General features: G+C 44.6%; 1 protein-coding gene across 3 annotated transcripts in view; it reads right to left on the reverse strand.

The window, feature by feature from the left end:
• The window catches only part of syt6a (synaptotagmin VIa), a 67,519-nt gene that overhangs the window by 14,921 nt on the left and 39,274 nt on the right, over positions 1-13,324 (reverse strand). For all 3 annotated transcript variants that reach the window (XM_030423799.1, XM_030423800.1, XM_030423801.1), the window contains one exon: positions 800-1,217. In XM_030423799.1, the coding sequence (XP_030279659.1) occupies positions 800-1,217 (418 nt within the window). The remainder of the gene's footprint in view (positions 1-799; positions 1,218-13,324) is intronic.

The following is a 13,324-nucleotide window of genomic DNA, read 5'->3' on the forward strand; positions in this document are numbered from 1 at the left end:
TTGCAAGTCATCAGAATGGGGACTTGAGTCAACATCTCTGCCTTTAACTTTTGCTTTTCTTTGCTTTTTTCCCTTTACCTGAGCAATGGGAAAATACAATAAAAAGGTGCAGCTGAAAAATAAAAGTAAAGTCAACATAAAAATTGCACTGAATGAATGAAACAACAACAACAACAACAACAAAAAGCACAGTGACAGCCCAGCGAGGACCAAACGAGGACCCAGGAGTGACTGATGGTTTGCTGTGTCAGGACTCTTAATGCAAATCTCTGCTGCTTTAATCCAAGGACGGAGAGACGTGTGCTTTTTTAAAGGGTAGCTGCATAATAAGCAGACTGATATTCAACACTAACATGCCGAAAATGTGCAACTCTGCTTACACTGGCACGGCTGTGTCTTTTTTCTCCACTCTGTTCCATTAATTCTCATGAAGAAGCCATCACATATAATTAGCCTTACCATAATGACCTGCAATGAGCTGCCTCTGAGGCAGCGAGCAACACGATCTACAGTATTTACTATAATTAACTTTTGTAGATACCAAAGTGCTCAGATTGAAAATTCCTGCTTTCATTAGAGATATAATAAGGCTATTAGGTGCCTACTCTCTGAAAATACACAATGAGTAGCTGATTTTTCTGACTTTTTTCTTGTATTGAAGGACCCTCTGTGTCTTAAACTCTGCTTATGTGTGCACACATGCATGCTCGTATGTGCCCTCGAGCTTGTTTTCGCATCAATAACCACACGGCACAGTCTTGTGCGGCATCGGCTGCACATGCACATGTATGTGACTAACCGAGTCGAGGAAGTCGGCTCAGTGGTTTGCCTCTGCATGCGTTGCGTGCGGCGCAGGAAGTGCTCCCTCATGGACAGCTGCACATCAGTGGGGATGTCGGGAGAAGTATGGCTTATCTTCACGGCCGCCTCCAGGAAGCCCATCGAGCCCACGGGGTCCTTCACCTTCTCTGTCGCCATGGTGACCGCTGGCTGCTGGGGACTGGGGAGCTGGGGAGGAAGAAGAGGAGGAGGAGGAGGAAGCGGCGGCTGCAGCAGGCGGTGCTCTGGGCCACAGGCCGGGCCGAGGGATGGACTGTGGAAATGGGCCTTAGCGCGCCAAGGCTCACAGCACAGCTTCCAGGAGGCGAGCGTTAGAAGGCCGAGCAGAGCCAGGCCACAGACCACAAACACGCCGAGCAGGAGGCCAGAAGAAGCGTCTGGTGGCGAGCCGCGGGGACCAGAAACAGGAGGATCACACAATATGGACAAACAGATGGTGATTACAAGGGTCGAGGGAGGAGAGAGAGGGAGAGAGAGACAAGCCATTAGGACGTGATTTTTCATACGGTCTGGTGCTATATCAGTGGGTTTTATATAAGACGTGGGACAGTGCGCCGGGAGATGTGCCTCATAAATATTAAAGTAACCTCCATTAGTCTTCAGTTCAGCCAAAGGGTGAGAGCAGCATATTAATGTAAACAGAATTCGGGATGTGAGCATGCGGCGCTCTCGTGCACATGTACGCATATCATTTATGGCAAGAGGGCTCGCTGCGGAGGTAAAAGTAATTATAGTCGGACGGATGATAGACACAAAAAAAAAAGCAAACAATGTAATAAATTTGAATTTTTCTCTCTACTCATGGGAATAAAACCAACGTGTCAGAAGCTTTCCCTCTTAACATGGAACAGATAAAAAGGAGCAGGGCACAGTCAACCTCATTTATTTCCCGCCATTTGAATACGCGTCTGCAGAATGAAAAGACCTGGAGACGCACCAAGAATGCTGACGAGGACCCATCGGCACAGACGCAGGAAACACACAGGACCGTATATCTCTGGTTGTTGCCTTCGGGACGTTCGCCACAGTCCCCTCCATTCTTGATTTAAAGTAATTACATTTCACCTGATACTGGAATGTTGTCCGCGCTTTCAAATTCTTTACATTTTGCCCGATAGCTGTTTTTCCCACACGTTTATCTACAGTAGCTCCTGCAGAGCGGCGTCGCGGTGGCCCTGAACTCAAACACCTCGAACGCTCCAGAGACAGCAGGAAAGCAGCTGCGAGGCCCAACGAAGAAGCTCCTTTTCTAATATTTACCTGGCTCAACCTTCGCCCACATTAGTAAAATATGAGCATCGACAGGCGCTGAAACCTGCAGGTGGGGTTGTGTTTTTTTTTTTGAGAGAGAGAGAATATGTGTGATTTATTATTTATATGAAAAATCAGACAGGGATTGATGTTGTGGTCTCTGGCAGCTGTGGAGGAGGAACTTCTTTTTCTTTACTCAACTTAGAAATTGCAGTATCATAGATGGAAAATACCCGAGATGTGGAGCTGAGTCATTCTGAAGCTAAAGACTTGAAACACGATAACGTGATTTAATTATCCGTGTTTATTTCAAGTTTTTCGGTTTGGTTTCTTGTAGGTGACAATATTTGAATATTATCTTTAATCGCTGGGTATCTTAATCTGTTGTAATCCATCACATTTCATCAACGCTTTCATGCACAAATGATTAAATCACAGAGTAATGCTTTTCTGTGTTTGTAGAAATCATGCCAATAACTTTTTTTCAGTGGCCTGTTTGTTATTTCGACAGCGTTACGTTGGAGACACCGTGCATCGGTGATGTGAAAAGTGATCCAAGAGTAACTTTTAAACCAGAACTTTTACGATACTTTTCAGCTAAACAATCCTCTAATAATACTTATCACGTACATCTTTTCATCTGCGTCTGAATATACATCCGTGCACTGCAGGATGTTATGCACCACAGTTGTAATTAGTTAAAACAGTCATGTATTAGAATTAAATCCAAAGTATTGCTGATTAATAAAACTATTAAAGTGTTAAATATATCATCATTTTAAATAAAACATGCACAAATGGGAGAATTACCCGTTGGCGCATGACGTCCGTCGGAGAGGACGGATTTATTTTCAGCCACAGAAAAAAGAAAACACCTCCTGAGCTCTTGAAAAATATGTTCTTGCCCGTCTAGTTTTGAGAATAAGACGGTTATACGACTGAGGTGCCGGATGCATCTCGTCTGTCTGTATGGTGTAATAATCTCCACAGGTATCTGATAAATACGACTGTGTATAAAGTCTGGTATCACCCTCTGAGACGTAATCGAGTAGAAGTATAAAGCAGCATCACAGTAAACTGCCCTGCTGGTCTGTGATGTCAAACTGTATTACATTTCAAAACATCTCAGTTTCACGAGCGACAAACGACATCTTTTATGTCTGAACTACCCCCAGCTGACCAAAAAGGCTGTAAAAAGACCACTTCCTGCACAAATTAACAGCTTTCATGTCCAAAATTCAAACTAAATGGACTGTCCACTAAGCTGAATTTATAGCTTAGCCCAGCGGTGGACAGGATTTCAAGTCTGGAGGATTTATGCCTGAGGAGGAGGATTTTCTCAGCTGTCCACAGCCCTGGTCTCTCTCCCATGTCATCTGAAATTTCACACAGCTCCCCACAAAGCTTTTCGCCTCGACTCGACTGTCGCTCTCAGAGTCTTCATCCGCCGTCACGGCAAATTGAAGCAGACCCTGCGCTCTGCACCGATATACGAGCGCCCGTGGTGACAGTGTATCGCTACAAAACGCGTTGACAGGTCAGAAATGTGTATTTGAGTACGGAACTGTGTCTTGTTTTACTTTTTTCTTTCTTTTTTTTTCCACTGCAGCAGAATTCTTCAACGTGGAGCATCCACTAAAGCCGAGTTTAGAGTCTGACACTGTGTGACCCTGCCAGACGAAATCGAGACAGCGGAGTCTTACTCGTGTCCAAAACATATATCGATAGTGAAACACCACAACGTTTATATTGACAAATTTCGTCACTTTCGCTGATATTTCCCCGAAAATCATGATGTAACTTCTGGAACTACAGTTCGCATAATGTATGTAAGCAGCAAGTTAATATTGACATCTGGGCTGTGTCTCATTTCAGGGTCTGCATCCTTCGGAGGAGCATTTGAAGGCCAATTATGTCACAACGCCACGCGAAGGCTGTCCCAATCCAAAGGCTCCTCCAAACGCGGCCTTCTTTTGGAGGATGCACCGCTACTCTCCTTCGTGGCCTCACATATCCCAAGATTCTTTGCGCACCCGAAAAAAGAAGAAAAACAGAGAGGAAATGACATCGCATGGCGTAGATCGTCACTTTTGCGGGCCTGGGCGGCAGAAATTGTGACGTAAGGGTAAAACATCTGGTGACGCAACCAGGAAATGCTCCAAAGGCTAGACCGTCCCATTTAACAACGGCTGATGTGGTCTCTCCGAAGGACTCGCTTTCAAACACCACAAACGTCGGGTCCTTCGAAGGATGCAGACTCTGAATTGAGACACAGCAAGTGACTGAGGGCTCTTCTCGTTTCTGTACGTCCATCTTAAAGGTCCAATTCATAAAACAGATGATTGTTGAGTCTCAATCCCAACTTGTCAAATAATCAGTCGGGCTGACCACAAGGTTTCTAAAGCTTCAGTATTTGTGATTTCCTTTTGTGTTAATGAGTGATTTTGGTTTTTATTATGAACCTCCAAACCCTACTAGGTAAAGTGAAAGGTCACATAGTGTTGTCCCGTTCCTATCAGACCAATTCAACCATTTCCAATCACCGGGTGGTTAGAGAGCCCTGGACTAACCGGGACAGAGCTTTAAATCTGTGAGTTCGGACGTTGGGATTCTTTTGCGCCTCCTCGTCTCCTCACTAGTTTGTCCTCCTGACTGTGACATGGAAATCTTTCTCGGCATGTTTTCTCTGAATTGTTATCTCAATTCCTTAAAATGCGTCTCAAGGACAGAGGAGCGAGTCGAGAGGAGGCTCGCCGGTTGTATTTATCGAAGATGACCGGTCAAACTTTCTGCCCTTCCTTGTTTTTTTGCAAAGTGCTGTTCCGCCCACATTCCTTAATGCCATTGCACCTTTAATTTCCTGTCAGTGCAACATAACGCCACGCTGTGAATTGAAATACAAATAAAATATATAAGTTGTCATAAACACTGTTGGCTTTAACATAACCTCAGACAACGCAGCTGTGTCACACCATCACATGTAACTGACATTCTTTAAAATGACGCTCCAAAAGCGCGGACGTCTCATTTTGTTCAACCCCCCAAAATCAGTGGGATGGGAAGGCAACTTTTAGCCCCCAACGGGCTCCCTAAGCAGAGCTCGCTGTCTGGAAACCGAGCAGGGGAACACAAAAGTCCCCCAAAAGATCAGGACCGTTCATTCAGAACCAGCACCGCACCAGCAGAAGAGCCACCAGGGATTTGTTATCAGCCCCACAACAATTTACATCATAACTTTCTAAAGTGTCTCTAAACAGTAAAAGTCACAAATCCATGTCCACTGTGGTGACAGCTGTATTGAAGTCAATGGAGAAACACGCTAAAACCCAACATATCTACACGGACGATCACTTCCTGTGAAGAAATGCTTCCAGGAAATGAGAAACACACTTCAGAGGGCAGCTTCACCACTGATTTTTTATTCTTTTTAATCAACACGTTGTTTGTTCCTCCAGTTCGTGCAGGAAAGGCTCCTGTTCGCAGTGTAATTACAGTCTCATCAGCGGAAATCAAGTCGGACCTTCCCCGTTTGATCGCGATATCATCAGCGCTGTCACTCATTTGCTGCTCTCTGAAGTGTGTTCCTCATTTTCTTGGAGGCATTTCAGTCATACAAGATATGTTGGCTTTCAGTAGACGTTTTTTTTACTGGGCAGCAAATCGCCAATTTGGCTGTCCTTTTTGCGGCTAGGTCCGCGGATTTAGACAGAAGGCGATAAATTGGGGGTCTGTTTTGGTCCACCAATATGACTCCTCGGAGGGTACACTTTTTTCCAACTCCATTACAATGTAAATCTGAGCCGTCGATGTGCCGGCAATTGCGTGAGGTGGGCGGAGGTGTCGATGACGTGCGCTGTTGTGCGACCCACAGCCGGGTAGTTTTAAAACCAGGAAACAGCTGATCACAGCAGTCAGTCCATCACTTCATCCGCTGACGTCAAGATGAGCAACTGGACAGCCGCTGAGATCCAGGAGATGCTAGCGTCTCCTCGGTCTCTGTGGCTGTCTTAGTTGTTCGCTTGTTGTTGCTACTTTCAAATTAAAAGCCCAGTTCCAAACTCCAGTGGGGTGCAATGTAAAGCTCTTATTTTTTAAGACAAATTCGACCTGCTTCACTGTTCACGCCCAACTTTGTGCTCCACGTCACGTCACATGTTTACGTCTACCCCAGTGGTGCCTTTTTGGAAAAGAAGGAATATTACATTTCCCTTGTAGAGAGACAAGGCGGCACATTGCAGCCTTTATTTTTGCTGCAAATGTGCTGCCTTTTCGATCTAAAAGGGGCTAATCTTTTTCTTCCATTAACTCCAATTCACCTGGCACCACAGTCTCGTCACAAAGCAAATCTCAGCGACGTGACGTCCTTTCCTTCAGCTTCAAGTCCTTCGCCTCAACACAGGAACAGGTAAAACCCACTAACAGAGCGGGAGGAGTCGTCACACCTGTCGCCTTCAACTCCTCCGCTTGCATCTCTTAACCTTTTGTTCACATCACATCTCTAAAATTACCCCGCCGCGCGCCAACTTATTCTTTTCTTTACCATTAACACTTCGTACGACGGGTGCCACAACTGATTAAAGTCTGAAAAGCGGCGGAAACTCTCGATTGTTTATCCCTTACGATGGCTTCTATGATAATCACACCAGCTGGATCTTAATCATAAACCTGTCACCGGCCTAACTTCGGCGTGGCAAGGCTAATGAGAAAAAAAAAAACTATAGCACCATGATGTCGACAGTACGCTGAGTAGTTTCCAACATAATGACTACAAAAATAGACGAGTCGGAGCCGTGAAAGCCGCTAAGTTCTCCGTCGTCTTGCGGCACCTTTTAGCGCTCGGAAGACAAGACGGACGGCATGCAGGGAGATAATGATGCGGTGATAGACGGAGCGGGGAGAGAACTGGACGTGAATAGAAACACGGAGTGATAGAAAAGTCATTGTTCTCCCTCTCCAGACAGACGGGTAATGGAGCAAAGCTGTGTGAACAGATTACTCCCTCCGGACCAAACCTCCCCTGACAGCGTGAGACTCGACCGACCTCGGGGTTTAGCACGCTGCTAATGATTACACCCACACCGCGGAGGAGTCGACTATCACTATCCCGCAGTCAATCAAAAGGGTCTTTTCGGATCCTTTCATGCTGCAAACTAAAATCAATACTTCAGAAGCCTGAATCACTCCCTCTGTAAAGCTCCTTCAGGTGGGGTTTTAAGGGCGGGTGCAAAGGGCAAGGAAAGGGAGGCGGCGGAGTGTGAAAGATGGTATTTCATTTATAGAGAATGAAAAACGTCCACGTATTGACCTTCGGGGTGGGTGGGGGGGCGCAGGTGAGTTGCGTGATTGCAGTGACAGCGCCGGTGCTTTTAAAAAAACCGTTGTGGCGTGCTTACCCTTTCCACACACGCCGGAGCACATCGAGCTCTGCGGTGGCGGCTGCTCTCCCCGCTGCCACTGCTCGTGTTTCAGTACGACCTCCGCTTCAGTTTCCTATCCGGCACCGATTCCAGCCAGAGCACGGAACGCACTATCAGGCATTTTCTGCAGGTGCTCGAAAATTTTAATCAAGGTTTGTGTGTTCGAAGAGGAGTCAGAGAGCAAAGTGAGGCCCGGGGGGCTTTTCTCGCTCCCTCTCCTCTCTGATTTGGAAAGTAACCGGGTCATTAGAGGGAATATGCCTCCTGTCTGTTTGCTGTTAGGAATTGACACATCTTTGGCAGAAATAGTCAGCTTCCGCTGAGGGTAACACGCACAGGTGATGTGGACGTCAAAAGGCTGCGAGTTAATTATCGCGAGCTGCAGTGATGAGGACGCGCTGCAGGCTTTGGATCACCAGGTGGAGGCAGGGGTTTTATTGTCACATAAAGGGACGTGTATGCAGTTATTAGAGGGGATGATTATGTAAGTTTTCATTTCGTTGAAGGGGATGCAGGTCTGCGTTTGTCTTTTGGTTTCTGCGCCAAGATTAATTTCTTTTTCCAGCCTTTCATTCCTTTTGTTGTTTCAGAAGGAGACACATATCAGGAAAATAAATCATCGTGACGCAGCTTAAAACGACACTCACATCCCGGTGGGCGGCGTATAGGGGGTAAGGGCTCGTTGTCTGGTGCTCGGAAGGCCACGCGTTCGACTCCCCCAGCACGTTGAAGTACCCGTCAGTAAGATACTGAGACCTCAAATCGCTCCTGATGAGCAGTCGGCACCTTGCATAGCAGCCTCGGCCATCAGAGTACGAATGTGACAAGTGTAGTGAAGCGCTTTGAGCGGTCAGCAGACTGGAAAGTCCACTTACCCTCCATTTGGTAGAAAAGTGGCGGTTGATTTGCATTTTGGAGATTTGTGAAATGGCCAAACTTGTTTATTACTGTTACTATCCACCTTATTCCTGACTTCGTGAGTTTGCCCATGGTTCATAGCGGTATTCGGTTATGCTCTTCCGGTTGAACTGGCTGACCTCGGTGTTTACGCTAACGTAGCTGTCATGCTCGCTCTAAAAACCGGCTTTTAAGACAAAGAAAGCGACAGAATGGATAAAAATCGGAGGTGGATACACAGTTCAGATGTTGTAATAAGTCATGAGGACAGTTCTCACGGAGTGGGCAGATGACATGAAGCTTTAGCCCGGCATTAGCCCGACGTTAGCGAGTAGCTAACGTCGGGCTAATGCTTATCTTATATTTTCTGAAGGTGTTGACGGCGGAGAATTTCGCAGTTACAAAAGCACAGAAGCATACAACTACCTGTACAGTAACACAATAGGGAAAGTACCGTTTAAGAAACACAGCCAGTTTATATTTCTGAAGGCAGCAGTAGCCATCATGCAGTTGCAAGGCAACCGGAAGCAGAAAACCGCCAACAGAAGTAGTTATCTGTCATGGCAGCCCCCATAGGCTCCCGAGGAAACAGGTGGTTAGTAGTAAAACACGATAGTCTGAGCTTTCTGCCGTTTCTACTGTGCTTGTTTTGAAGCAAAACTCTCGCCAAAATGCAACTTAGGTTTTTTTGTGAATGTACCCAAGTCAAACCTTCGTATAAAAGATAATCACAACCAAAGGCCTTAATTCTCCTCCAGGTTACGTCACATTCTGAGATCGACACTTCTCCACTGGCAGGACGGTGGTGAGCGGAACAAGCTACCGCTAACGTGAGTTGTTCAAAAACTCTCTTTTTAGTAAACTCTGTGTACACAAACAATGTTCTCAGTGCTCGTGTTCATGTGTAGAGACCCTGGTGATACTACGAGCAAAGTTTCATGTTGTGTCGAGCCTTCTTAGTGTTTTAAAAATAGAGATTTTGATGCTATTGCTAATTTTCCCGTAGCACTCCCATTGAAAATGAGTTTGACCCGAAAACGAAAATACAGTAAATCTTAAAAGTGCCTCTTTTGTCGTTATTGTGCTTTTACACGAAGGTTTGACTCTGGAACATTCACAGAAAAAGCCAAGGTTGGATTTTGGACTAACTGATTTTCTTTAGTCTGTTTAGTCTGTTGCCCAACAGGTACATTTGGTGTCCGACCTCATGTCAGTCAAAGAGTTGTGACAACATCATTCTAGATGAAAATATAGTCAAGTTACTGTCTTAAAGTCTCGCTGCTTTCCCTCCTGTAGTTATAATAATCAAGGAAATGCTTTCTTGCCTTTTTTAGGTGACACATTTAGCGCCCCATTAATCGATACAGTCCCCGATCGATGGCGGTAAGGCGACGGCTTCCTTGTGCACCGCTGGCCTCGCTCACCTTAAGGCCAGCGTCTGAGGATGGTGGCGGCTGCCGGTGCCGTCTGTCCCCCGTGGCCCACAATTACTCACGCTCGCTGCCTGTCACATGTGACATCTGATATTTCCGCAGGAAAAACACAACAAGTGCAAAAAATAGGCGAAAAATAGACGTATGACAAGAAAGAAAGTTGACTTTTAACTCTCTGAGTTGTCTCTTCAGATTTATATTCCTTCTGACAGGTTCAAACATTTCTGACAAATGATCTATTCCCTCCCAGCCGCCACAGATGCCATCTATATCTACTTTCCTTCTTTTTTTTTTTTATTCTGGCGTCGGTGGCAGCAAGCTTAGAAGTAATTTCAGCCGAGATATTAAGTGTAAGAGGATCATGTGCGGTTGGCTTGTTATTAACGGCAACAAATTTCCAGAGAAAATTAAACGAGTTGAGTGAAAGTACACTTTAGACAACAGCCAGTGACATTTCCTGAAATTGGAAAAGTGCAATGAGTGATTTTTGCGCAGAACGGCCTTTGTGGTTCTTCTACAGTCCTCTTAAATTGTAAATGTTTCCCCAACACACTTGTTTCAAAAGCTGTCAGCGGCGGCTCTCCTGTCTTCTTTCCCGAAGGGGGGAAATAATACCCTCCTAATCTTGATGTGGGTACCTCAGCCATTTTTGGATTTCTGTATCCCATGGTGTCTTTTTCAGAGCAATCAGAAAATCCTTTAATCCTCCAGATCCTCAAATCCTAAAGCCCCACCACATGCGAAGAGGAGTTTAGGCCCAGCAGATCAGCCGGAGGTGTGAAGATGAATTTGAGGCTGCGGATGGAAACATCACACTTACCACCGACTGCACCATGACGAGGGAAAGATGTTTCATTTAAGGGGCGAGATTTCTCTAAATTAGGCTCACAGAAGCACTTCTTTGTAATCATCCTTACTTAATATCTTTATAGGAACGCATTAGTCATTATTGATTGCTTTAATTTGTGGTGCGTCTGTGTGCGGACGGGGAGGATGTAAACAAGTTTTAATGAGCGCGATGGTGAGTAAACACTCGGGGTAGCGGGCGTGGATAAAGATGTTCCTTCCAGCTTAACTGAGAATTGCTTTTTTATTACAGAGTAAACTTCCACTCGGAGCACCCAGTCGTGTTGGCTGTAACGATGAAAGAGACACGAGCCCTTTAAAGAAACAACTTTTTTCCATTATGTGAATTCGCAGCCTTGAGTGGAAAAAAAAAAAAAACGTAATAGTGGGTTCTATATCAACGCAGCGGCACAGAGAGAAGATTTTGGGGGATGAATCTCCTCCACGATATCCCCTGAAACCATCTACTGTTGTTTGTCAGAGGAATCACTCCGGCTGGTTGACAGATCCAACCTGTGAGGCCAACAGATACTGTCAGGTGGATATATGTCCAGATCTCTTAGAGCCGTCTGATGGAGCAGAGCGCTGTTTTTTTCTTTTTCTTTTTTCCCCCGTCTCAGTTTTTGCCAAAATATACGTCGGAGCTGTCGTGTCCAGGAAATGTGTCATCGTGGAAGTGCTCAAAAGCTCAGTGACAGCGGGAGGATGAAGGCGGGATGAGCTAATACTTTGCAGCTGAAATGCAAATATGATAAATATATATTCAACTTTGCTTCATGACATGATTTGAAATGACGATGAGTACACCTCAGGTAGAGCAGCTGTGTAAGAAGATTTGTTTACGGCTAGAAAAAGGTATTAATGATCAAAGCCACTTTAAATTTTAAAGGTGTTATGAGGAGCATTGTTTGCTATAGATGAGGAAATTAATGTTTTTGGGGGAAAATACTTTTTTCTTCTCTGTTGGAGACGAGATGAGAAGATAAATACCACTCTTATACTGTGTACTAGCAGCTCGCAGCTTAGCTTAGCAAGAAGACTGAATCAAGAGAAAACAGCTAAAAAAAATCAGTTATTATCACATTTTATCTTCAAAACAAAATGAGATAAAGCACGTTAATAACTTAGCTTTGATCCCAGTCTTTATGCTAAACCAAGGTTAGCTAAGCTAACCAGCTGCTAGCGAAACTCTCGCCAAAATGCAACCTAGGCTTTTTTTGTGAATGTACCTGTGTCAAACTTTCGTGTAAAAGCATCATTACGACGAAAGAGGCACTTTTACCATTTACCGTATTTTCGTTTTTCTACTAATTTTCAATGGGAGTGCTACGGGCACTTTTACGATAGCATCAAAATCTCTATTTTTAAAACACTAAGAAGGCTCGACACAACATGAAACTTTGCTCGTAGTATCACCAGGGTCTCTACACATGAACACGAGCATTGAGAACATTGTTTGTGTACACAGAGTTTACTAAAATGAACGTTTTTGAACAACTCACGTTAGCTGTAGCTTGTTCTGCTCGCCGCCGTCCTGCCAGCCAATAAGTGTCAATCTCTAAATGCGACGTAACCTGGAGGACAGTTAAGGTGGAACGCTACTGTCTTCCGGCATCAACTATCCACGCAAGATCTCTACATGAATTTTCCAGCTTTTTATTTTAGTATTGTTTCTTATATGAGGCTCCTTTTTCAACTTCAAGGACAATCTAGCTTTTGGCTAACGACAAAACAATGAATTATCTGTGCATTTATATGGAACTAAGCTTTAGGAGCGTTCCACCTTAACTGTCCTCCAGGTTACGTCACATTCTGAGATCGACACTTCTCCACTGGCAGGACGGCGGCAAGCAGAACAAGCTACTGCTAACGTGAGTTGTTCAAAAACCTTCTTTTTAGTAAACTCTGTGTACACAAACAATGTTCTCAATGCTCGTGTTCATGTGTAGAGACCCTGGTGATACTACGAGCAAAGTTTCATGTTGTGTCGAGCCGTCTTAGTGTTTTAAAAAAAGAGAATTTGATGCTATCGTAAAAGTGCCCGTTGCACTCCCATTGAAAATGAGTTTGACCAGAAACGAAAATACAGTAAATATTAAAAGTGTTGAGGATATTTAACATTTTCCCCTCATTATTTTTGCAATTTATGGCACAAACACAGCTTATGTTGATCCACCAACGTGACTCACAGAGCTGGAATTATTCTAAATATTAGTCTACATTGTATTTTAATTCAGTCATATGACAGTTTTCACCAGCAAACGTTTGTCAGCGCCCTTCTGTCTGATTTCACATTGACATTTTTTTTTGTCTTCAGAAATCAACTTGTTTAAAATCAATTTTTCGCCACGTCAAAAAGCCCATTCTCTGCTTCCTCCGTTCCCACTCTCTCACTGCGTGATGAGTCGAGTTTGCTAATGGACTTCAGAGGGTTCATACAATGTGGCAGCGCTCACACTCAATAATCCACCCAGGAGAGACTCTCAGAAAGCCGTTATCTCCTCCACAAGTGCGAAGTTAATCAAAGTGCAGTCTCTCTACTCCTCCACGTCTTCAAATCCTCCAAACGCTTCAAAAAAACAAAAAACAAAAAAAAACTGTTGTCATCCATCCGGGAAAGTTTGAACATTAAGCTCATTA

This window comes from Sparus aurata, chromosome 7 (genome assembly GCF_900880675.1).
Source record: "Sparus aurata chromosome 7, fSpaAur1.1, whole genome shotgun sequence".
NCBI classification, from domain to species: Eukaryota; Metazoa; Chordata; class Actinopteri; order Spariformes; family Sparidae; genus Sparus; species Sparus aurata.